The sequence below is a fragment of the Colletotrichum graminicola genome, assembly GCF_000149035.1.
Source record: "Colletotrichum graminicola M1.001 genomic scaffold supercont1.19, whole genome shotgun sequence".
NCBI lineage: Eukaryota > Fungi > Ascomycota > Sordariomycetes > Glomerellales > Glomerellaceae > Colletotrichum > Colletotrichum graminicola.
Genome location: NW_007361023.1, coordinates 230,291 through 252,066, shown reverse-complemented (window position 1 = coordinate 252,066; position 21,776 = coordinate 230,291). Strand labels below are relative to the sequence as shown.

At 52.4% G+C, this 21,776-nt stretch overlaps 6 protein-coding genes across 6 annotated transcripts; 5 read left to right on the top strand and 1 right to left on the bottom strand.

Moving 5' to 3' along the window:
- Positions 1-846: 846 nt before the first annotated feature.
- On the top strand, positions 847-2,652 carry GLRG_05546 (serine carboxypeptidase; the record flags this gene model as incomplete). Its single annotated transcript, XM_008096231.1, has 6 exons — positions 847-1,084; positions 1,157-1,359; positions 1,470-1,734; positions 1,831-2,208; positions 2,266-2,343; positions 2,408-2,652. The coding sequence occupies 6 exons, from the start codon at positions 847-849 to the stop codon at positions 2,650-2,652; spliced, it is 1,407 nt and encodes a 468-aa protein (XP_008094422.1).
- Positions 2,653-4,012: 1,360 nt separating this feature from the next.
- GLRG_05545 (uncharacterized protein) lies at positions 4,013-5,629 on the top strand (the record flags this gene model as incomplete). Its single annotated transcript, XM_008096230.1, has 1 exon — positions 4,013-5,629. One exon carries the CDS (start codon positions 4,013-4,015, stop codon positions 5,627-5,629), a length of 1,617 nt encoding a protein of 538 aa, XP_008094421.1.
- Positions 5,630-9,156: 3,527 nt separating this feature from the next.
- Positions 9,157-9,849, top strand: GLRG_05544 (uncharacterized protein; the record flags this gene model as incomplete). The annotated part of the gene is made up of 3 exons (XM_008096229.1): positions 9,157-9,522; positions 9,606-9,746; positions 9,802-9,849. 3 exons carry the CDS (start codon positions 9,157-9,159, stop codon positions 9,847-9,849), a joined length of 555 nt encoding a protein of 184 aa, XP_008094420.1.
- Positions 9,850-11,418: 1,569 nt separating this feature from the next.
- On the top strand, positions 11,419-12,363 carry GLRG_05543 (uncharacterized protein; the record flags this gene model as incomplete). Its single annotated transcript, XM_008096228.1, has 1 exon — positions 11,419-12,363. One exon carries the CDS (start codon positions 11,419-11,421, stop codon positions 12,361-12,363), a length of 945 nt encoding a protein of 314 aa, XP_008094419.1.
- A 163-nt stretch (positions 12,364-12,526) lies between these two features.
- GLRG_05542 (tetratricopeptide) lies at positions 12,527-15,934 on the bottom strand (the record flags this gene model as incomplete). The annotated part of the gene is made up of 3 exons (XM_008096227.1): positions 12,527-13,125; positions 13,881-15,384; positions 15,893-15,934. The coding sequence occupies 3 exons, from the start codon at positions 15,932-15,934 to the stop codon at positions 12,527-12,529; spliced, it is 2,145 nt and encodes a 714-aa protein (XP_008094418.1).
- Positions 15,935-21,165: 5,231 nt separating this feature from the next.
- GLRG_05541 (uncharacterized protein) lies at positions 21,166-21,533 on the top strand (the record flags this gene model as incomplete). Its single annotated transcript, XM_008096226.1, has 3 exons — positions 21,166-21,189; positions 21,246-21,341; positions 21,408-21,533. 3 exons carry the CDS (start codon positions 21,166-21,168, stop codon positions 21,531-21,533), a joined length of 246 nt encoding a protein of 81 aa, XP_008094417.1.
- Between the last annotated feature and the right edge of the window lie 243 nt (positions 21,534-21,776).

The following is a 21,776-nucleotide window of genomic DNA, read 5'->3' as shown; positions in this document are numbered from 1 at the left end:
TTGTCACTAAAGGCTATATGATTTCTATGCATCTGCTTCTGCAGTGTCTAATCTCACATTGCTGACTGGCAGCCCGAGTTTTAACCTCACTCGTGGTCTTGGCCATTCTTGCAGCCAGCTCCTCAGTCTGGCCCTTCAACGACTTCCTTATCTCGTGACGAGGCAACAACGTGGAATCGGTTTGCCCCCCTTCGCAAACGAAACAAATTCATAATCTTATTCTCGTTTCTGGTTGATCGGACGATACGCTCAGACGAAACAACACCACGAACCCACCGGTTCTTTGACCGAGATCTCCCGCGGGAGGCCGCACGTCCTTTGTAGGCTATACCCGAAAAGGACGCCAATGTTCGTCGCCACGGGGCAGAGGTTCACGAGATTCTTGTCCAATGGATCCTCGATCCAGGGAAGAATCCGCTTGGCCTGCCGGATCCTGACAACACACCCCACCGGTCAGCGCTGCTGAAAGGCGGGATCGTCGTGCCGGAGTCGTCTTGGGCAATTGCCACTCTACATCTGGTTGACGGTACCGGGGAGACGTAATCTTTTATAGCGAGGAACTCATTGTTCGAAGAGATGCTGAACAGATGAAAGCGATGACGTTCAAAAAGACGATTGAAACAAGCCCTCATGGACGGCATGGGCCGACACGGATTGCCGCGTCAGGGTCGCCGCGTTGCTCGTTCATTAGACTCAATGTTCACCCATGAGACTGTTTCAAATGGCTGGCGACCTTCTGCCACCAACTACCGCATCTCAGAAGGGAGCTTTTAATACCTCGTCCTCCTCCCAACCTAGTCTTTCATTTTCTGCTCCCCATCAGTTTGTTGCGGTTCTTATGCCAAGATGAAGTATATCTCTCCTATTCTCTCAGGTGCATTATGCTTGGCAGGTGTAACTACAGGGCTTGTGATGCCCAAGACCTATGCGGTCGACAGGTCGTACAGCCTCATGTCGGAGGCGGGGATCAACTTCAGCGTCTATGAGCACGCGGCCACGAACTCGAGGACGAGGATTGTCCAGAACTCGGGTATCTGCGAGACGACCAAGGGGGTAAAGCAGTACTCGGGCTACTTTGACGTCGGTAGGTCGACTGTTTCCGGGAGACACCTGCGATCAACGAGCGATATGACTAAGTTTTGACCTGTGGCTGCAGGGACCGACCAGCACACGTTCTTCTGGTTCTTCGAAGCTCGGAACAACGCCAGCACGGCGCCCCTCGCCTTGTGGTTGAGCGGCGGACCTGGGTGCAGCTCTATGCTCGGCCTCTTCCAAGAAAACGGACCGTGTACATTCAACAAGGGCGGCGGCGCGGAACCGACGCTGAACCCCAACTCGTGGAACAATTTCGCCAACATGGTGAGTTGCGGCTCCCCTCCTCACACTGGCTTCAAGAACCGGATACGGCGGCCCTCGTTCATTTGGTCCCATATCATGGCATCGTCTTCCGTGCTAATAGTCCGTCAAAGCTCTATGTCGACCAGCCAATTGGAACCGGTTTCAGCTACGGCTCGGACAACACCTCGAGCACGGTCAAGGCCGCGCCTCAGGTCTGGGTGCTGATGCAATCCTTCTACAGCAACTTTCCGGAATACAAGAACCGAGATTTCGGTCTGTTCACCGAGTCGTACGGCGGCCACTACGGCCCGGATTTTGCCTCCTACTTTGAGTACCAGAATGCCAAGATTGATCAAGGGACGGTCAAGGGCGACAAGATAAAGCTGGTTGCCCTTGGTATAAACAATGGTTGGATTGACGCAGGCACGTCGACGCCCTGTGACGGAGAGAGATAATAGGCCGAGATGGAAGTGCTGACTATGGTCATCTTAGCCACGCAGTACCGCGATTATCTCGACTACGCGGTCAACAACACGTACAATAAGCTCATCGACCAACGCCAGTATAACCAGCTTCTCAAAGCCTACGAAAAAGACTGCGAGCCGGCCCTGAACAAGTGCACCAGTGTCCAGGGCCAGAACGACGCCTGCAAGGCGGCCGAGACGGCTTGCTACAACGCCGTGGAAGGCCCCATTGAATCCGGCAAGAACTTCAACGTGTACGACGTCAGGGCTGCCGAGGGAAACTTCCCGTCCGACGCGTACATGCAGTATCTGCAGAAGCCCGAGGTTCGGAAAGCCATCGGTGTGACATCACAGTATCAAGAGTGCGCGGACGCGCCTTATGATAGATTCGATTCCACGGGAGATGGTGAGCCCATGCAGACTGCATCGGAGAAGATGCACGGGAAGCTGATATAGTACGCAGGCCAGAGATCGTTTCTCAACATGCTTCAGGACGTGACCAAGACGGACGTCCAGGTTCTCATCTGGGCCGGCGATTCAGGTGAGCCGCATGCGACAGGGCATCCCCCTCCACCTCGGCAAACCGTGCTAACCCTTGTTGACAGATTGGATCTGCAACTACGTGGGGAACTACAACGTGGTCAAGAAGATTGGAGGCCAAGAGTTCGAAAAGGCCGAGATGAAAGACTTTAACCTCAATGGCAAGAAAATGGGAGAGTACAAGACCGTCAACAACTTGAGCTGGCTGAGGGTGTACGAGGCCGGTCATGAGATACCGGCGTATCAGCCAGAAGTCGCGTTTGAGGTCTTTAAGCAAACCATGTCCAAGAAGCCTATTTCCTCTTCATAGATAGGGAGGGGAGAGGGAGAGGGAGAAGAGGGAAAAGACCGGGGCCAGAAGAAAGGGGGAAAAAAAGGAAAACCCCTGGAAACAAAGGAAGAAAGAGAAGAAAAAAAGAAGAGGAAGATGAGACGAAAGACCGGGAGAAGGGGGTCGTAGTCGGAGCCGGACAACCCGTGTGCTGAGCCCCCCCCGCGATTCCATCCAATACCCATGTTTAGTAACATCAATACCGGTAGCACTAATATACCCAGTAACCGTAGTCTTCTACGCTTCGGACCGTGCCCAGAGGCGCTTGTGTGGGGGGGGGGGGGTGGTGACGGAGATCTGGCAACCAGGTTACACGGAGCCACGTGCAGATTGAGAGCCGTTGCGACGGCCGAAGCCATCTCCTCCGTCTACGTAGTAACCGTGGTTCGTTCGTGAGACACTGTTATGGTGCACACGCAGCCCCTCCTCCACCCCCTCGGGGCCGTTGAGTGGCACGAACCGAGTTCTTTCGAAACTACAGGCGACGGAACGGCCGCCGATCTTACCGGACCATGCGAGAGAACACCAGTCTGAGCCTCTGAGGTAAGAGGCGCTACCCGCGGCAAAGCCAAGACACAGAACAGAGATCGGATTCGGTATTGAGTTTTCATTGTTTATCGAATCGTAACTGCATCGTTTGGGTTGCGGACGCCTCACCCGAAGCGCTAAAGAAGATCGTCGGGAACGGGGTGAGGGTGGACAGAACGAAAGGCTGAACCAGCAGGGCGAGGCGGACAACAGCGACGCCAGATATAGACAGCCAACACGTCGCATGCTTCAGGGCATTACTACCTACTTGGTGACGGTGTCGAAATGCATAATGGCCGGGATTGTGTGTTATTAGTGTACATCATACTCGGTACATCGTACACATCTTTCGTAGGGACGCAACAATGGGAACCGGCATGATCCCCGTGCAACGTGGCAGCTTTTGCCCCTTATCGAGGGACACAACGTCTCAGTCATCATCAAAGGGGCTTAAATGACCGGTGCCACCAGCTGCCGGGGACCTCTGTTGCATCGTGGAAACCAATAATAGGCCCTGGAATGCAGCCAGCATCCCCCCCCCCCTTTCGGCGTCGACGTTGTTTTGACAAGGTAATGTCCGCCTCGACCCCTGCGTCAATGCGATCCCCGGGCCAATTTTGTTTACTTCACGTGATCCCCCACTATGCTTTACCTTTCCAACCCGGATCCCATGGCCAAGCTGGAAGCTTGACCACGAAACCACCAGAAGAGACGCAGGAGACGAAGAAGAAGAAGAAGAAGAAGAAGAAACACAAGAAGCAGAAGCAGAAGAAGAAGAAAAGAAGAGAAGACCAAGAGCAGTAGGCACACAATGTCGAGCAAACGCGACAGCGTCGACTGGGCCGGCCTACGACGGCTTCCCTCCGTCAGGGAGAAGCTGTCGGGCTTTGTGCGTCTCAGACACGGGCTGTCGAGGAAGAAGACCATGTCGACCCTCGGCGAGCACCAGGAAGAGCGGCCGTCAATGGACGACAGCATCAAGTCTGGCTTCCCGCGAGTCCAGGTGCAGGACTTTGGGACCTCGACCCTCGACATCGACCTGCAGGCTCTGGAAGCCTTCCGCAGTGTGGCCCAGCCGCAACAGCCGCGGACGCGGCCCGACAAGGGAGCCCAGAAGCAGAAGCCCCCGACGACCGCGTCGTCGTCGACGCCCATCGCCGACATGTTCTCCTCCAAGAGATCGTCCATCCTCGAGCCCACGTCGGGCAACGCGTCCTCCCGCACGAAACCCTCCTCGGACGCCAAGTCTGCCCTCGCCAACTCCTCGGACGACAAGAAGTCTTCGCTCGCCAAGTCTTCCACCGCCAAACCTTGGATCGACAAGCCCTCGCCGTCAAGCAACATATCCTCTGTAAACAAAGCCGGCAGGGCGGCTGCCGCTGACGGACGCCGCCCCGGCCATGCTTCCTCCCGCTCGACAAACGCCTCGGGTCCCGTCGTCAGCGTCAAGATCATCAGCTCCGACCATGCTGAACCGCAACCGGCGAAACCCTGGCCACCCCCGATGGCCCCGCGGGCGTCTGCGCCCATCCGCACTCGGGTGCTCACAACATCGGACGCGAGACAGCCCGGCAGGCTGCAGCTCCGCGATCCGCCGCGCGCCGCCTACGCACCCTCGAGTGCGGGCCCCGTCTCCGCGGCGGAACCCATCGCCAGATACCGCCAACAGGTTGTCGCCGCCATCGCCGAGGCGGACAAGCGCCACTCGACGCCTTCGACGACGCCGGGCTCCCTGTCTGTAGGCACCAGCCGAACGGATCCGAGACGGTCCTGGCAGCAGGCGCCGTCGTCGGGGACGTCGACGCCCTCCGGACCGCCCTCCGCATCCGCACCGTGGCGCAACGCCGTCGACCGGCAGACATCGGCGCGCCTCGCGACGGACCGCCTCAGCTGGATCCGGGAGCTCGAGCAGGGCAAGAAGAACAAGCCGACCATCAGCAGCGACCTCACCGTGCTCAAGACGGTGCAGGGGAGCGTGGCCGACAAGCTGGCCAAGTTCGAGAGCAAGCAGCAGCAGCAGCAGCTGCCGCCTCTCGCCCGCTCCAACTCGACCCGGAGCCGCCCGGCGTCCATCGCCGACACGTTCTCCTCGTACGGCGGCATAACCACCGGCCGGTCATCCCTCGACAGCCACCGCCCGTCGTCCGTCTTCTCGCACTACGACGACACGTTCCGCGAGAAGATGGAGGTCATAGCCGGCAACGCCAACCGCAAGACCGACGAGGACAGCAACGTGGAGAAGGAGAGGCAGGAGAAGCCTGTCCTGACGCAGGAGACGCCTGTCCCGACGGAGGAGAAGCCCGTCTTGACGCAGGAGACGCCCGTCTTGACGGAGGAGAAGCCCGTCCTGGCGCAGGTCACGTCCGCCTTCGTCTCCGTCGACAAGGCGTACAAGCCGACGTGCGTCGACAAGCCTCACGACGTTTGAGTCTGTGAGGGATAATTCTGGGCGAAGAGCAAAGTTTGTTTGGCATTATCTTCTCCTTTGAGAGCAGCAGCTTTTGTGTGTTTTTTTCTTCTTCTTTTTTAATTAGGCGCAGCGAAGGCGTATACGGGTGGTCCGACAGCAGCATTGCCTCCCACTTCGCGTTGCTTTTCTTTTGCTTTTTTCTTGTTCGTTTCCACGACAGCGTTGTGGTCTGGTACAGCGCCGAGTCTGGTTTGAGAGCGTCTGGCCATGCTTGAAGTTCGACCTGCTATTGTAAACTAGTACCCCCCTTCCAGATGATTACGATATGACGTCCCTTATGATGAAATTCAAGATGCCCTGGGCCTAGCGTTCTGTTTAAGCATAATCAAATTTGAAATACGTCGTCTCTTGAGGTGATGTCTGCTCTGAAAGAAACTGGCGTTGAGCCTGCGTATCGGAGTTGCTATGCCTACCAACTTCACTTCTACAAATGTAGTGACAACCTGGACCTCCCACGGCTGGTCCGTATCAGCAATCTGTAGGCAGCAAAATCTCCTTGATAAATGTCTCTTCTGATTGTTCTCGTATCTCAACTCCATGCCAATGTATCTACCCCTAGTATCTGGTAATTACATCATTCCAACTCGGCTATTAGGTCCCTGTTCTCGTATTAATACGGAGTACCGTGACTCATTTGCCCACCTGCTCATTCAGGCACCCGGCTAGAGAGAATGACAACCCTGGAGTGACAAGGTGTCCCGGAACATCTGGCCGCACCCCAACGACATGGTGCCGCCCCAGGAACCGACGAATAAGGACCGGACCATCCCCAGCAACGGTCCGCAATCTTCCCCCTACATTCCAGGGAATAGTTGGTGTGGCATCAATGCTGGGAATGGTGCGTGCCTTGTATCGGAACGCTAGCCATATTGTTTAATACCATGGCATTCATGATGTGCTTTTCTTGATTGGTTAAACTATCCTTATTGTATGGTCTTTGTTGGTATCGACTTCTGGCATTATCCTGCCACGAGAGGTTCTATGCGCGCGACATTGACTTTGACCGGCCTGGTCCGTCTCAGCTATGGGCTCACAACCTTGTCAGTTTTGCCTTTTCCTGCACTGTTTCCGAGCGCGCGTCACGCCGAAATTGGTGGTGTTGATCTTCGCTCAAGCCTTGTCGGCTGCCCGCATCGTCGGCATTCACGACGTTGAGGATTACATAGCAAACCATACAGGCGCGAAAGCTGGCTGAGTGCGGTAGTACCATGAGACTCGATGTTGTTTATAGGCTCTAGCTTGTGCCAGGGATGCCCTCAATCTTGGATACGAGCTTGAAACATGTTGGGACTGACAAGAAGGCTGACCTCCCCACGGCCAAACTTGTGTTGACGGTAAACGGAGGACCCATATCCTCAACCGATAAAGCACTCAATTCACGAAATATCACGTCGAAAAAGGGCATTGGAATGTGTCATTCAATACGGAGACGCCCGCTCGGAGGTCGTTCGCCCACTGTCTTAGATGGAGCTGCCCACAGTAGCGACTGACTTCTTGGCGGTGCTATTTGGACGACAAAGATCTTCCGGTAAATGGCCCGAAGAAGAAACAACCTTCGGATGATAACAGGCACACGTGCGACCTTGGGGGAGATCCCACCCAACCGAAGCTTACCAAAGACTTGAGCCTCGGACATTCGAATCCCTCGATCACCCATTCGCCGAGATTCGATATGCAGTGTGCATCCCGAGAATCTCGGTCCTCTTCACACGGCTGGAACAATAATGGAAGTCAAGCATGGGATTCTCGGCAGTAGTCGAGGGTTTCAAGCGAATCATGCCGTCAGAGTTTTAACTCTCTTTAACTTCTACCCACCGCGCGGATAGCAGTAAGATGAGGAAGAGGCTAGAGCTAGACCCTTGTCCAGTAGGGTAGGGCGGGTAGACTGCTGAGTAGCGCATTAGTAGGCCCTCATATATTGGACGAGCCTACTTTCTGCAATACAACTGTTGAGCCTCACTTTGGGATTATATGGTCTACTGGTACCTTGTCTGGAGACCCCTGACTTAGACCTTGAGTCATGTCTGCAGTCTGGTGGATAATGGAAGAGGTACATTTAGTCTTGAAAACCCTTACATGCAGAGCTCTTCCCAGTGGGCAGATCAAGTCGCCAGCGAACCTGAGACGCGAAGGTTCTGGGCACTCGGCTCCAGACCACCAGGCTTCCCTGTGCCCAGGTTCTGTATTCTCAACTTTGCCGAGTGTGACCACAGCGTGTGTTCGGGCAAGTGTCGCGTTCCGGGTTGGATGCTTTTGAATTGTGGAGATTAAGCGTGCCATCTTTGGTTTACTTTCAACTTGAGGATGTTTTGTCGGTCTGCTTAATAATTGACGTAGCATCGAATCTTATCCAACCATGTTTGTTTCCTCTTCTGGTCGCGTCTGATACAAGCAGGTCCACGCTAAACAGCGACAGGAGGATCAGTCTGACATGTCTTGGCATCTTGACTGACATTATTGAGTAACCAAGCACTATGTCTTGAATATGTTGAGGGTATTGAAGCAATTGGTAGATGAACCGTGGTTGCGTCGAAGATCTGCCAACAAGGTGAGCAGTCATATCCGATGGCGACGTGCCATTATAAAGAGTGATGATTGGAGCGTCATGTTCGTGAAGAGCGTGAGACGGACGAGAGAATCACAAGGAAAGAAGACAAGATTTAGACGTGGAGCGATCATCGTGAAGCATGCCGAACCTAACAAAGCTTCGGGAAGACTTGATACACCTTTGCAGAAGAGGTTGTGAGAATGAAAAGCCAGGACCGAAGCCAGGCATAGACCATAAAATCACAGCCGTGTCACCCTGACCAAAGGCGATCGTAATGGACGCTATCCATGAGAGGCATTCATCGTTCGAGACCATCGACCCCACCGACAAAGCCCATGATCCATGGTCAGCCTATAGGCGAGGCACCATGATTTGGCGGGATAGACCCCGTTTCGGTTGTCGGCATCTATTAGTGTAATGTGTGTAAACTAAACAATATCCTTCCCTTGGAATCCGTAGCAGTGAGAAGCGAGGTAGAAGTTCAGCCTAAAACACGGATGCGGCTGAACCTTCTTCGTTTTGGGGCCACCCAAAAGCTTGTCGCTTGCCAACTAATTGGGCTTCTGACAAGACATGGATATGTGTATATTGTAGTCGCAGCAGACAGGAAGGCAAAGGCTGGACTTCGTAGAGAGCAAGAAACATCCCGAAAGCATCACGAGTAAGAAAGTGAGGGGTATTACGATCGGGCCGGGGCAGGGCTCTTCAGTGCCCCTTGCCGGAAGCAAATAAATCTAACCGTCTTAGAGAGCATCGCGAAAGTTCTCATGCAGTGATGAAGTCGAACAATCAACTATATATCTGGACTGTTGACGCCTGTTGTATTCTGCTCGGCAGTCTGACTTTCCTCCCAGCCATTACTTCTTAAGCATACTCTTAGCATTTCCACATACTTTACTCTTTATAAGTGTACGTCGCTAATAAGAAGCCTGTCACAATGCGTTACTTCCAACTCGTCCTCTCCTTCTTCCTACTCTTCACCCTTGCCGTTGCTCTGCCTTTGCCAGCGTCGGCAGAAGCCGTCGTCGCAAGGGCGAACGGCGGTGCGAAGGCGAAGGGCGGCGGCGGTGGTGGTGGCGGCAGCAATGCCAAGAAGGAGGCTGCCGGCATTGACAAGAACATTTCCATCCAAAAGCAGGAGAAGAAAGACGCCAGCGCCGTGAAGAAGGCCGAGACTAACGGCAACTTCAATAGCGCCAAGTCTCAGCTCCTCAGCACCGTCAAGGAGGGAGAGGAAGTCCGCGCAAATAACCAAAAGAACGCCGATAAGAGCAACACCGCCCTAGTCAATGGCCTAAAGAAGGTGCGAAAAAGAAACGCCTCCGAGAGCTGCCATTGGATGAGGCGGGCGAGCGAGACTGGGTGCTAACTACTTTTGCTTCCCAGGTCCAAGGCGCGCAGGCTCAGGAGGAGAAGCAGGCCAAGAGTCTGACAGGCAATAACTCTGCGTCTGATAAGAAGACCCTTAACAAGCTCCAGGGTGAGTTTGACAAGGGCATCCAGGTGAACAAGGAGAACAAGAAGGCTGTGAGTACCATTGGCAATCTGCTGCCCGAAGCGACAATCTGACATATAACCGTAGGCACTCAGTGGTGGTAATGGTGGTGGTAAGGGCAAGAAGGGAAACTAGACGTGCAACGGCCGAGGTGTGACCAGTCTTACAGTAAAGCCTCGTGTGGGGAAGATAACAGTGGTATAAAGATGACGGGTTCAAAGATGGCGTAAAAAGATTTAGTTTACTCCATTGCAAATGCGATTGTGTCGTATACCGGTGGTCACATGAGAGTACTAACCCAAAAGAAATGTGATGATATCCAGCGAAATTGTAATGTTGAGCGGATCATTCTAGAAGATTGGTGTACTCGGACTTTCTCTAATGAATTCTATCTAGCACAAAGTCTACCCAATTCCCCCTTAGACATACACTCCTGCATTTATATATAACTTTCTTTGTGACCACTCATAGGGGCCCTGTCTGTTTTATTATGTTGCTTCTATTCTGCCTTTTGAATCACAGATCTCGGCGCTTCTATGAGAATTTACCTTAACACAATCCTGAGTAAACAACTCAAATCCCCGAATAGGCATGCCAGAACTTGGTGTTACGACCGTGTCCTGGGCGATCATATCATGTAAGTCATGCGCTAATTTCATAGTCATTTAATATTATGACTGATATTTAAACAGATGGTGAGAAACTTTCAATCAGATGATTGAAAATTATTAGAAGTTGATAATAGGGACATACTTTTGGGAAAGTAATGCTAGTTCTCACCTCTTGAAGAAATGAAACCCAAAAGCTCTCTGTAACACAGAACGACTGGGGGACACCGAATGTAACCTGGACGCTGACGAGCATTAGACTCTTGACAGCAGGAACGATAAAGTTACACCTCCTGGGAGGTTTATGAAAGGGATACGGAAACCACGATAGGGCGATCTGGCAGGACAGGATTTGAGTTGGAAACATGTGTTTATACCCCGAAGTTAGACCCCAGGCGCCCTTTGCCCTTGTCAGGGACGTTTCCAGCGTTAAATACAATAACAACAACAACAAAAATATTGAAGAAAGTAAAGATTTCTTCTCATGTTATATTTACCAGGTCAAAGGTCGAATAACTAATAATAGGTCGAGATAGACAGATCTTACTGCGAGTTTCTGGCCACCATCACACAGTTTATCGTACAGAGCGGCTGAGCCAAAAGGGGAACTACTACTCCTTACATCGACACTCCTGAACTTGTGGCCTATTAATTTAACTAGTTTTACTTCCAGAAAGCTGCCCTACTTTTAACGATCTAATTTAATCTACCCCCCTTCAAGTTAGGACGTATGTAACTTTACACATTATGCCTCTAATCTATGTAGGTCAGGTCACTAATAGTAGGGTACTTTAGGTAAGCTGTATAATGTCACTTGAGTCACCTCTCACAGCAACGAAGCAACTAATTAGACTAATACGGGATAGCCGACTTGATGTGCAGGGTTGAAGATTGAGGGGTAGGCACGCGCAATCTTACATGCAGCTCTCGACGCACCCAAACGGGGCTCCTCAATCACGTCTAACAGACACAGTAAGAACCTCAGGGCGCATACAGTGACGCCCATTAAAAAAACAAGTCACTGAAGGCGCATCGAGCCTGGCCTTCCAGACCTCTCCTTCTGTGTCGTCCCGCACACATATGGAGCACAGCCGAGATGCCTATGAACATGATGAAACCCGAACGCAAGACGTACTTCATCCTCCGTAGTACAGACTACAAGCCCGATGGCCTGATCCAACTCGGCCAGCTCATCGAGGACCCTCACACGCCCTACCGCCGCCTGGCGCCTCCCATCAGGCCCCTCCCTGCAGATACCGTTCATGTCTCTCTCAGGAACGACTGGTCCCTGGAAAAGTCCAAGGGAGCGGCCGGCGAACTCGGCGTCTTTGCGCAGTTCCTGGCGGTGATCACCGCAGAGGCCTCGACACACGCGTCCAACGAGTTCACGCAGTCGTGGAGCGCGGCCCAGCTCGAGACGGCGTTCCTCGAGCTGGGAACGGGCAAGGAGTCCGGCTACGTCACTTCCAGCGTGCAGAAGGCGGCGGTGCAAAAGTGTCTCACGCGCGAGGGTTTCTTCAAGAAGATGGTCCTCAGCAAGAAGATCCTGTACATGATCACGGGCATCAAGATCGCGAGGAGGCCCGGCCAAGTCTCGTATGGGATGAGCAAGACGACTAGCGGTGCTGTGAAGCTGGGCGCAGACCCCGGGACCGGGGGGATGGTCACGGCCGGCGCACAAGGCAGGCTGGACCGGTCCAACAGTATCGTCGAGAGCAGCACGCCGGATGACGATTTCGTGTTCGCTTACAGACTCCGCAAGGTCCACGTCAACTTCAGCAGCAACAAGTCCCTGCTGGGGAAGGATGTTTTCGGGGCTGAGTTGCACGGTCATGGTGCTGGGGGAGGCGGTAGTGATACGAGCTCCGAGGAAGAGAGCGATGAAGAGGTGCCGGAAGAGGTCGTTGTTGATGTTGATGAACTCGAAAAGGTCTTGGTTGAGAAGGAGGACTTTGGAGACTCTCTCCCTGCCCGAAACGAGAAGATCGACGGCATTGACGAAGTCGATGGTGGCGAGTGTCTAGTCATAGTTGCAGAATAGTATCGCCAAAACAAAGAGCTGTCTGGTATCTGTAGCCTCAGGCAAAGCCTCTGGTGCATCTTTACAAACTTGGAATTGGTTAAACAACACCGTGCAGTCACTTGTTTCTCATCTGCCAACATGTACAAACAAACATTTGATTCATCATAAGAGACATCGAAACCTACTTGACCCAAGCACCTAAGCAAAGCCTCAGCATCTGAGCGAAAAAGGACACAGGACCGCTCTTTTCTTCACCGCTGAAGTTGAAGTAGTTGTCCCGGCCCACCCAAGGGTTGAGGTAGTTGTGCTGGTCCTCTGTGGGCGCCATACTCATCTTCAAGAGTATGGCCCGGACGCTGTCGACCGTCTTGAAGTCCAGCCCCGGTTCGAGGTTGATTTCGGCCTTGTTCGCGTCGTAGAACTGGTACAGGATGGCAACGACCGACGCGGCGATCGGCGTCGCGAACGAGGTCCCCGACATGGCGACCCACAGCCCTGGGGATTTCTTCTTGTTCACCACCTTCAGCGGCGTCTCCCTGTCTTTGTCCCTCACAGCTTCCGGCCAGATAGACACGACGTCGTGGCCCAGGATGCTGAAGCAGTAGCTCTTTTCCAGGTCCGGGCTCGGGCTGAAGGAACACTTTCCACCCTGGTGGTCGGTCGCAAAGATCTTGAAAACCCCCGGGAACCGAGCCGGGAAAGAAACGTTGGCCTTTGAGTTCCCAAAGTTGCCCGCGGCCGCGAAGAGAATCTTATTTTCCCAGTTGGCCCTGCCGACTGCTTTTCGAAATTGTTGGGTTTTATAAGTTCGGAACCCAAACGACATTGAGATGATGTCTGTGTCCCACTCCGTGATAGCATGGATGATTGCCTAGTAATGGCAGAGTAATGCTCATTAGCCGATGCCTCCCGTAGATACATTCCCTCGCAAAGGGCCCTAGTCCAGTGTCAAGCACTCACCTTTGTCACTTTTCCCTCCGCGTCAGGATCCTTCATCAGGGAGGCCCGGGTCGTGGCCACTCGGGCTATGGAGAGCTCAACGAGTGGTGCGAGTTGAAGCACAATTCCAGCGACAAAAGTGCCATGCCCGTCCTCATCAATTGCTTCGGCACTGGGGTTCTCCGTCACGAAGTCCTTGAAGAGAGCAACCTTTTTGTTAGCTGCTTGCCTGGAATCTTGCCATCGCCGCTTGATGACAAACGGATGGGTTTTGTCGAGGCCAGTATCGATGATGGTAACTCTGACTCGTTCCATATTCTTGTCATGGTGAGGACTGAGAATCGTGTTGCGAGACCTGATAAAGTCCCTCACCCACTTCTCGCTGTTCCTACAGGTCATCGTTAACGACTGTGAAGCAACGGTCATTAGTTTTGAACGAAGACTAACTTACTGTACGCTGCTAAGGATGGTCTCCGAATCGAAAAAGGCCGGCTCTGTATCTATATGCATCGGTGTTTCTGCGGATGTGTGTTTTGTTAGCTCTTTCATTGTCCCAATGATATCCCCAAATGCCTCTGAAGATGTTGTATACGCACCAGGTTCCGACCACTCTGAATATCCTGTGTCTGTTCTGCTGATCCCTTGCTGGATCTCGAAATCGTTCTGCATATTCATCTGTCTCTTCAGAGCCTCTTCTTCTTTCCCTTCCCTCTTCCTTTCCTGCTCCTCCTCCTCTCCTCGCTTATCTTCAAATTCCTTTTTCCTGGTTTCATGTTCTCTCTCTCCGCCCAACCTTTTGACTCGGTTTTCGTCGTCCGTTCTCCTTTTATCTTCCTCTTCTAACCTCTTTCCCTCCTCATTCCTCTTCCTCTCTCGCTCCTCCGCCATCTGCTTCTCTTCATTCTCCCTCTTTCTCTTGTCCTCTTCATGTTCCAGTCTCCTCTGCTCTTCGTCCCTCTTCTTCTGTTGGCCTTCCTCTCTCTTCCTCTTTTTGGCTTCTTCTTTCAACCCTTTACGTTCCTCATCCTTCTTCCTGTTTTCTTCTTCCTTCTTCCTCTGCAAAGCCTCTTGGACCAATGAGTTCCATTGGTCTATAACCAACTTCCTGTGGCAATTGATGTTCCGCCTGGCCGTCTTCTTGGCTTCCGATAACGCTCTCTTCCATCTTTGCTTGACCATTAGTCTGCGGCAAGAGAGATGCCACTTGTCCCGAATCTCTTTCTTCTGGGGTAGGACATCCCTCCTTACTTCAGCTCGCACCTGGCCCAAGCACCGTCTCCATCTCTTACGAGCTAGAAACCCTGTGGCTTTTCTCCACTCATCTTCGACTTCGTCTCCTATGCATACTGCCATTTCGGACTGATCGGGATCCTGGGCGCCATACTCCCGTATCCGGGACTGAACAGTGTTGTAAACCTCGTACCCGCTCTTTCGATCCTCCAGGTCCACGGTGAAGTGCTTAAACGCTACAATCCCGTGGTGTTGCATATCAATCAGTTCCTCGTCGTCCATGTCGTCTTCTATTTGGACCAACGCCCGGACACGAGTCCTGCTCAGCTTGGCAAGCTCCAGGGGCTTTCGGTCTTGGCTTTTCAGCAAGACTTTAGTGCAATGAAGTACATCATCAATGTCCTCGCCTCGGATGTCGTTGTCTTCTTCATTCATGTTCTTCACGGCGAGACTCAGTGCCTCAAAGTGGAGCTTTTCGGCTCTCGCAACATTTCGCGTCTCCTCTTCCATGGCGGACTGGATGAGCGAGGCCGTTAGATCCTGTCGGGCTTGCAGAATCTTTGAAGAATCGGGGGGCTTCTGGGACCTCCGGGCTTGGAGAACCTGTCGGTAAAATCTCTCGGCTTCGCCATAGTTCCCCATGAGAAAGTAGCACTCCCCCAGATGGTGCCGCGCTACTACGATGTCAAAGTTGTCGCGGGGGAGTTTCTTGATAATGTCCCACAACATTGCGTCCAGAATCAACTTGGCAGCCCTGCTTGGATCAGTTTTCTTCATCTGGGCGGCCTCTCTGATAGCTCTGTTGAAGTCCTGAAGACTCAGGTTCGTGCGGTTCTCGAGGCTTGAATGCTCTGGACTGCTGTCAACAGCCTTTGGTTTAGTAATTACCGGTATCTGTTGCGAATCCGAGTTTCCTACTACCTGGTGACTCTTTTCTTTGGTTTTGATGCTTCGATGGACTTTGGCGTTTATGTCACCCTCATTTGATGTGTTCAAGAAGGGCGCGGGTTGACCTGCAGAAGCTCTTAACGTAGGTTCGGCGCTCTGTCCTCTCAGCATTTTATTCCCCGAGATATCTGTAGATAAACCAGATTGATTCCGAAAACCCGTCTCCCTTTTCGATCCGTTCGTATTTGGGTTGGGTTGGTTGGAGCTTGAAGGTTGGTCATGATGAACATGGTGTTTTAGGAATAGAGGCTGCTGCGTATCGCCGTTCCCCGCTTGAGTCGGCCACATTGCTGGAAAGCGGCGGAAACATGGACAGAGAGACGACGGGACAATGGTAGCCTTCGCGCGCCTTGTACCGTCGAAGCCGGCGGCGTGATTAAGATCTGCGTTGGGGCCCGATCTGACAAGTAAAGAGTCACAAAACTCGTACAGTTGTAGTCCAGTCAACAGCACCAGAGCCTACTTTGGTCATTTTGAGGGAAAACATCGAACCGTCTTGGCTGAAAGCTAACGGCTAAAGGGCGGGGTGTTCCAGCTGACCTCCTGCGGCGTTTACGATCCCTGTCAGTCATGATCGTTGTTAGTGGAGGCGTGCTTATGTGTATTTAGCCCGCCGGCACGTAAGGCCACGCACAGTTGTAGCATCAGTCCCATGGCCACGAACAGTTCCTCTATTACAATTCCTATATTCCCTAATAAGTTTCTGACCCGACACTACGTTTTCTTTTGTTCACTATGCAGTTCATCTTGCCTGGCTGAAGACACCTATATGCTGTTAGAGTCGGCATGCCATTCATCGGTTTCTCCAGAACTCCGTGAGTACCTTCGACGTGTTATGGAGTACCTATCAGCCTCCGCTTGAAGAATGAGTGCAACGCACAGCCTTATCGAGGGATTTCCCGAGCTGCCGCGCGGGAGTCGGCCAAGAGGGCTGGCTGGCTTGTAAGAATGAGGGATCATGTGGGTGGCTAAGACTCCTCCGAAGGTCCCAACCTCATCTTTGTTCCCTTGTCCACCGCGGCCGAGTGAGTTATCATGAGAGTCACACCGACGAACAGAGCGGGTTCAAGGATAGCAACTGTTCAGAGGCCTTGGAGAACCTCTGAAGGTTCTCGAGCTCAATGACGATTTGATTGATCCTGGCTTCAGCCTAGGATGGTTGCTCAGCCACTTAACACTGCGGCCAGACAAGAGCCAGCCTCACAACCATCCGGGCAAGGACCTACACCCACTGCGTGTATCGAAGTCAAGGAGTTGCTTGAGAGGCAGGATGAAACCACTCAGATCACCATTCCTCAGACGTTCCCCCGAACCTTGAGCACTCGAACCGCAACTGTGACGCTTCACGGTGGTATTCCAACAGAGCCGCCTCCACGTTCATCCGAAGGCGTCAGCAACCAGCAGCTTGGGGCAATCATCGGCGGTACGTGCGCTACAATATTGACACTCTTGCTTCTTGGATGTTGGACTCTCAAAAGACGACGGAAGAACAAACCATTTGTCAAATCACCCCGCGGGGGCAATGCACCTTTTCCATCGGCGCCCCTTCGACCCTCTCCATGGTCCCCCCGATCATCAACCGGGCCCGGGGGGCGGCAAGGACCCAGGCACCTTGGTAATACTTCTCCGTCTCCTTCAGGTGAAGACTTTTTGAACGACAAATATCCGCCACCTCCCCCAGGCTCTGGGCCTCCAAGACCCCCTCCAACATACTCGAGATCCCCACCAGGTCCGATATATTCCAAGACATCGCCTGCTTCGGAGAACCCCAAGTCACCTACGCCTTCAGGTCCAGGACATATACCCCATCCTCCAACAGCTCCAGTGTCATCAAAATATCCTGCCAAGTTTGTTCCTACGGCAGGCAACCAGAGGCCATCGACAAACTACTCAGCGTCATGGGTGCCACCAGCCAGCGACAGATCTGGCGCCTATCCAGTTCAACCACAACCTGACTCCACGCTCCCCTCCAGGTCAAGGCTTCCTTCTACTTTTCAGTCCGGCCCGTTGAAGGAGGGCGTCACGGCGATGCCCCGAGGCAGCCCATTGAGAACAAGCACTGCTCCAACCACCAAGCCCAGTGTTTATATTCCAATTCCACCTCCTGCTCATCGTCCCAAAATTGTAATAGCTGATCCGGAAATAATATCGGGATCCTCGAGCAACATTAAACATGCGCCTGGTTTTCCAGGTCAGGGTCGTCAGGGAAACATCTCATCCATTGGCAACACCGCTCAAGCTACATCTTTTCGACAACCTACAGCACCGGTACTGCCGGCACCCTTCAACGGGTTACACAGGGAGAAAAAGACGGTCAAATTTCCTGACGTCCCCACGGAATCCGACCTACCCTCACCCGAGCACACGACAGGAAACAAAAAGTCAACACTCATTCAACCATCACCCAGACAAAATCACCAGTCGAATGGGGGGGTAAAGTCCACTTCTCCCGAGTTACAAGATGAAGATCAGCCTGAGATTCCAGAGAGGCCGGCTGAGTCTACGCCCAAATCCAATGTTGCAGAGCATGCCAACGGTCAGACAAGCTCTCCTGTCGAATCACCATCGGGCATGAAAAGCCCTGCTACTGGGCCACAGTCGAGAGTACCATCCCCTGAAATCATAAACGTCGACCAAGAGCCCCCATTGGAAGAGTTGAATGAACCTGTAACCAAATACGACGATGCTGAGAAGGTTAACGTTCAGCCAAGCCCTCCAACAAGTCACCGATCAGGGTCAAATATTTCTCACTCTGGTGCCCATCCGATGACTCAATCACCTACAGTCATTGAAGTCGATCCCGAGCCTCCAATGCACCAGAAGTCGGGGTCAATTAGCCATACTGCAAAGCACAGCAAGCCTAGAGCCCCCAACACTTCAAAAGCTTCTTAGAGGGTAAACCAAGAAGCCGAAGGTCCAGCTTCGGCGTCGCAAGTCACACACAAACAGGTAAGACTTACAACACCCGCTAGAGTCCGTCCGAATTTTTGCTAATCGAAAGCGTTGTTTGCTGCAGCTCCTGCAGCCTATTCTTATTCGTATTTCCGGACACCTCCAGCTCTGCCAACAACCACATATCGACACGCACCACCTCTTCCTAGCGATGGTTACTACTACGGCCGGGACCACATCCCGCATGATCCTCCACCTCCATCAAGCCGCGGGGTAGAGGCGATTGTGACTGAACACGCTGAGTTGCCACAAGCAAAGCCCGTTCGGGCCGCTGGTCGAGAGGGACATCAGAAGAACAAGATCAAGACCAAGTTTTCGATCAAGACCAAGGCACTTGTTTACTTTGCCGGGAGGGAGGGCGAAAAAGACAATAGGAAACGGTCGCCGAGTCGGCGACGACCAAGTGAAAAGGACAGCTAGGACCAAACAGAACCATTTACGGCACCACTGTTGCATACTCACACTGCGTCTGCATCTCTTCTAGTTATACCCAGTTTTAACTTGTTGCTGGCTGGTCATTTATCATGTTGGTTGCCGGCGTTTAGCGACGTGCATGGGCTTCTCCAGACATTCGTAGCAAAACAATACCAATGCTAAGAACTCAAAATTTTCACGGTCGAGTACGATCGACATTGGTATAATTATTCAGAGCCAATAAAGAGGTGCTTGCGGCCTTGTTGATGGTCGCGAGAGGAGGCTACAACTACGGCCTGTCCGCTGAGTAATAAGCACGGAAGCCTCATCGTGCTGCTCTCAGCCTATGCAGGAACATTTGCTCTCTTATTCCCATATGAGTCAAGAAGCTCGGACGATTATGCATTAAACTCTAGCAGCAGTCTGCATTTCGAGACGTTTGACATCGAACTCCCGCTCACCATCACAAGTTTGTGGCCTGCAGCAACGGTCCGAGGTACACAGCCTGTCATCTACGGACAACTCACAGATGGACATGGCAAGGTACCCACAAACCCTGTCAGCTGGACCAAGTCTTGGCATTACCGCTTAGGAATCGGATCGGAACCTTTATAACTGTCGTCGGGTGTCCCAAATCCCGTATTTTTGCTGCGGGCACGCTCCGTCGCGATAATCATCGTTCGAAGGCATTCGAAAGGACGCTCGGCTCGCCCTATCCGATCCGCCGTCATCGTCAAGTTACGTCTACATCTGGAGATCGACGATGCCAGACCCTCTGGAGCTTGAGCTGGGGCGACCAAAGTGAAACTCAAGAATGGTTGAGAAGTTCGACGAGGAGATCACGGTGATGGGCGTGGCTGAGCAGCCAAACGCTCCAAGGAATGATGTCTTTCGGAGCAGGTCTTACGAGTCGTTCGTCAGCGGAACCATCTTCGAGAGAAAGCTCTTGTAAAAGCTGGACATGAAGCTGATGGTTGCGATGTTCTTCCTCAACTTCTTGTACCTCATAACAAACACCGAATACCGTGTCTTGGGTATGGTCTGACGGCAATTTCCAAGTCTGCCACTAGCTTTCCGTCGCCAGTATATACTGAATTAAAGTGTAAGAGGGCATGGGCTTGCGCGTATGATTGATTACTTGTAAATTTATCCGAGATCGTTCTGGATCTAATTCGAATCCATTTACAGGTGTGCGATCTAGCAAGTCTTGGCTGGCATATGTCATGGGGACTACAACGCCGACAAGCGCTCCTTGTCTTTTATTCGATTAACATGCAATCCACTTTGACAGAGGTTGAAAACCTGTCTCTAACGGTTGCAATTAAGGGAGAACGTTGATAAAATTAGTGCCTTGAGTGTGAAAGCATTGAAACTTGTTGTAAAGACGCCAGGTGACGTGGTTCATTGATATGGCCGGCTTCATATCTCTCCACGTCCATAAGCTTTTCTCCATCCAGAATTCTAACAAGCTACATAAATGCATCGTTTCATTATACATCAGGGGCCGAGATGCAGAAAAAAGTCATGACCATACGATTCCGCTCAAGAATGCCAAATAGCTTGCTTGGAGGCGCTTGTATATCAGTAAGAGGTAGTTGACCTCGACATGACGCGAGTCAAGACGGATGATTTCAGGAGTGCGAGAGCTCCCAGAGTAGCTGGACATGATCTTTGACCGCTGAATTTCGTCTTTTATGGGCCGGGCAACTTTTCAATCCGGGTTTTGCATGAAAGCTGGCGATCACATCGCGCTTCCAGATGGCCGGGTCAGTGTTTTCTGCCGCAGAAGATACATGAGGACATGGGCTAGTACGAGACGGCATATGCCTAATGGCTTTTGACGTCAATGAGAAGACAAGCCTGCGGCATGACCGAAGGAGATTAGATAATGGACAGAGCGGCAAATGGGGCAGTTGACGGTGCGAATCGGTGGGTTGTCGGGCGGCGTCTGCGGGATTATGGACGGAGGAACCCGGGGAGGGTGACAATTTGTTCCGGCCGACCGGGACGCATCGGAATTACATTTCAGAAGGTTGGACTTCCGGAGCGACAATACCAGATATCGGATGGAACCCGTGGACTCACCCGAGTTGACCTACCTATTTATCGCACATACTGTTATGTTTTACCTGCTGGATCAAACACTTCAAGTTGAGCAGCTAGGCTCAACTGGACTCTGATGTATAGGCACGGACCGATATAACTGTTTCGTTAAACGGGGTAGGCTAGTGTCTCGGGCATATGATTCGCTGGATTCCGCTATATCCACAGAGAAAGAGATTTCATCTTCCCTTCTGCCGCCACAATCAATCAATCATCGTGTCGTACTCAGTCAAAATGCCCATCAGCAAGAAAGCAAGAGTAAGTATATCTTCTACCCCTGTCGGTGAGACGCGACTGAGGCTACGCTCTTCTAGATCCAGCGCGAGCACAGGGCCGCCGAAAAGGCCGGCACTCGCATCCCTCACAAGCCGAATGGTCTCCCTGTCAAGCCTCCCAAGCCCACATCAATCGTGAGTTGAATCAACACCGTTGCTGTCGCCGTCGCCCACACCGGAAAGGCTAATTAAGAACGTCAGTGCCAAAACTGTCGCAAGGAGATTGTCAACACCAACAAGACCCAGCTTGAGGTTCACGCTGGCACCCATGACGCCAAGCTCTGGCCCAAGGAGAAGTGCTGGCCAAACGACTTCCCTGCGGCTTAGATCGGACGTGGTAAGGGCGCAGACATGAAGGCAAGGTTCGAGGGTACGGGTATCAGGGGCTCATGTTTCTATTTCGCGCGTTGTGTTTCTACTTACGGGGAGGGCCCGTCATATAACCGGGGGACATGTTGAAAGCAATGTTACATGTACGGATAGACAGACGTATAGACGTATGAAAATTGAACAGAAAACGCATATGACATGCTCCAGTAGTTCTAAATCACTGCTTGCTGATAGAATGGG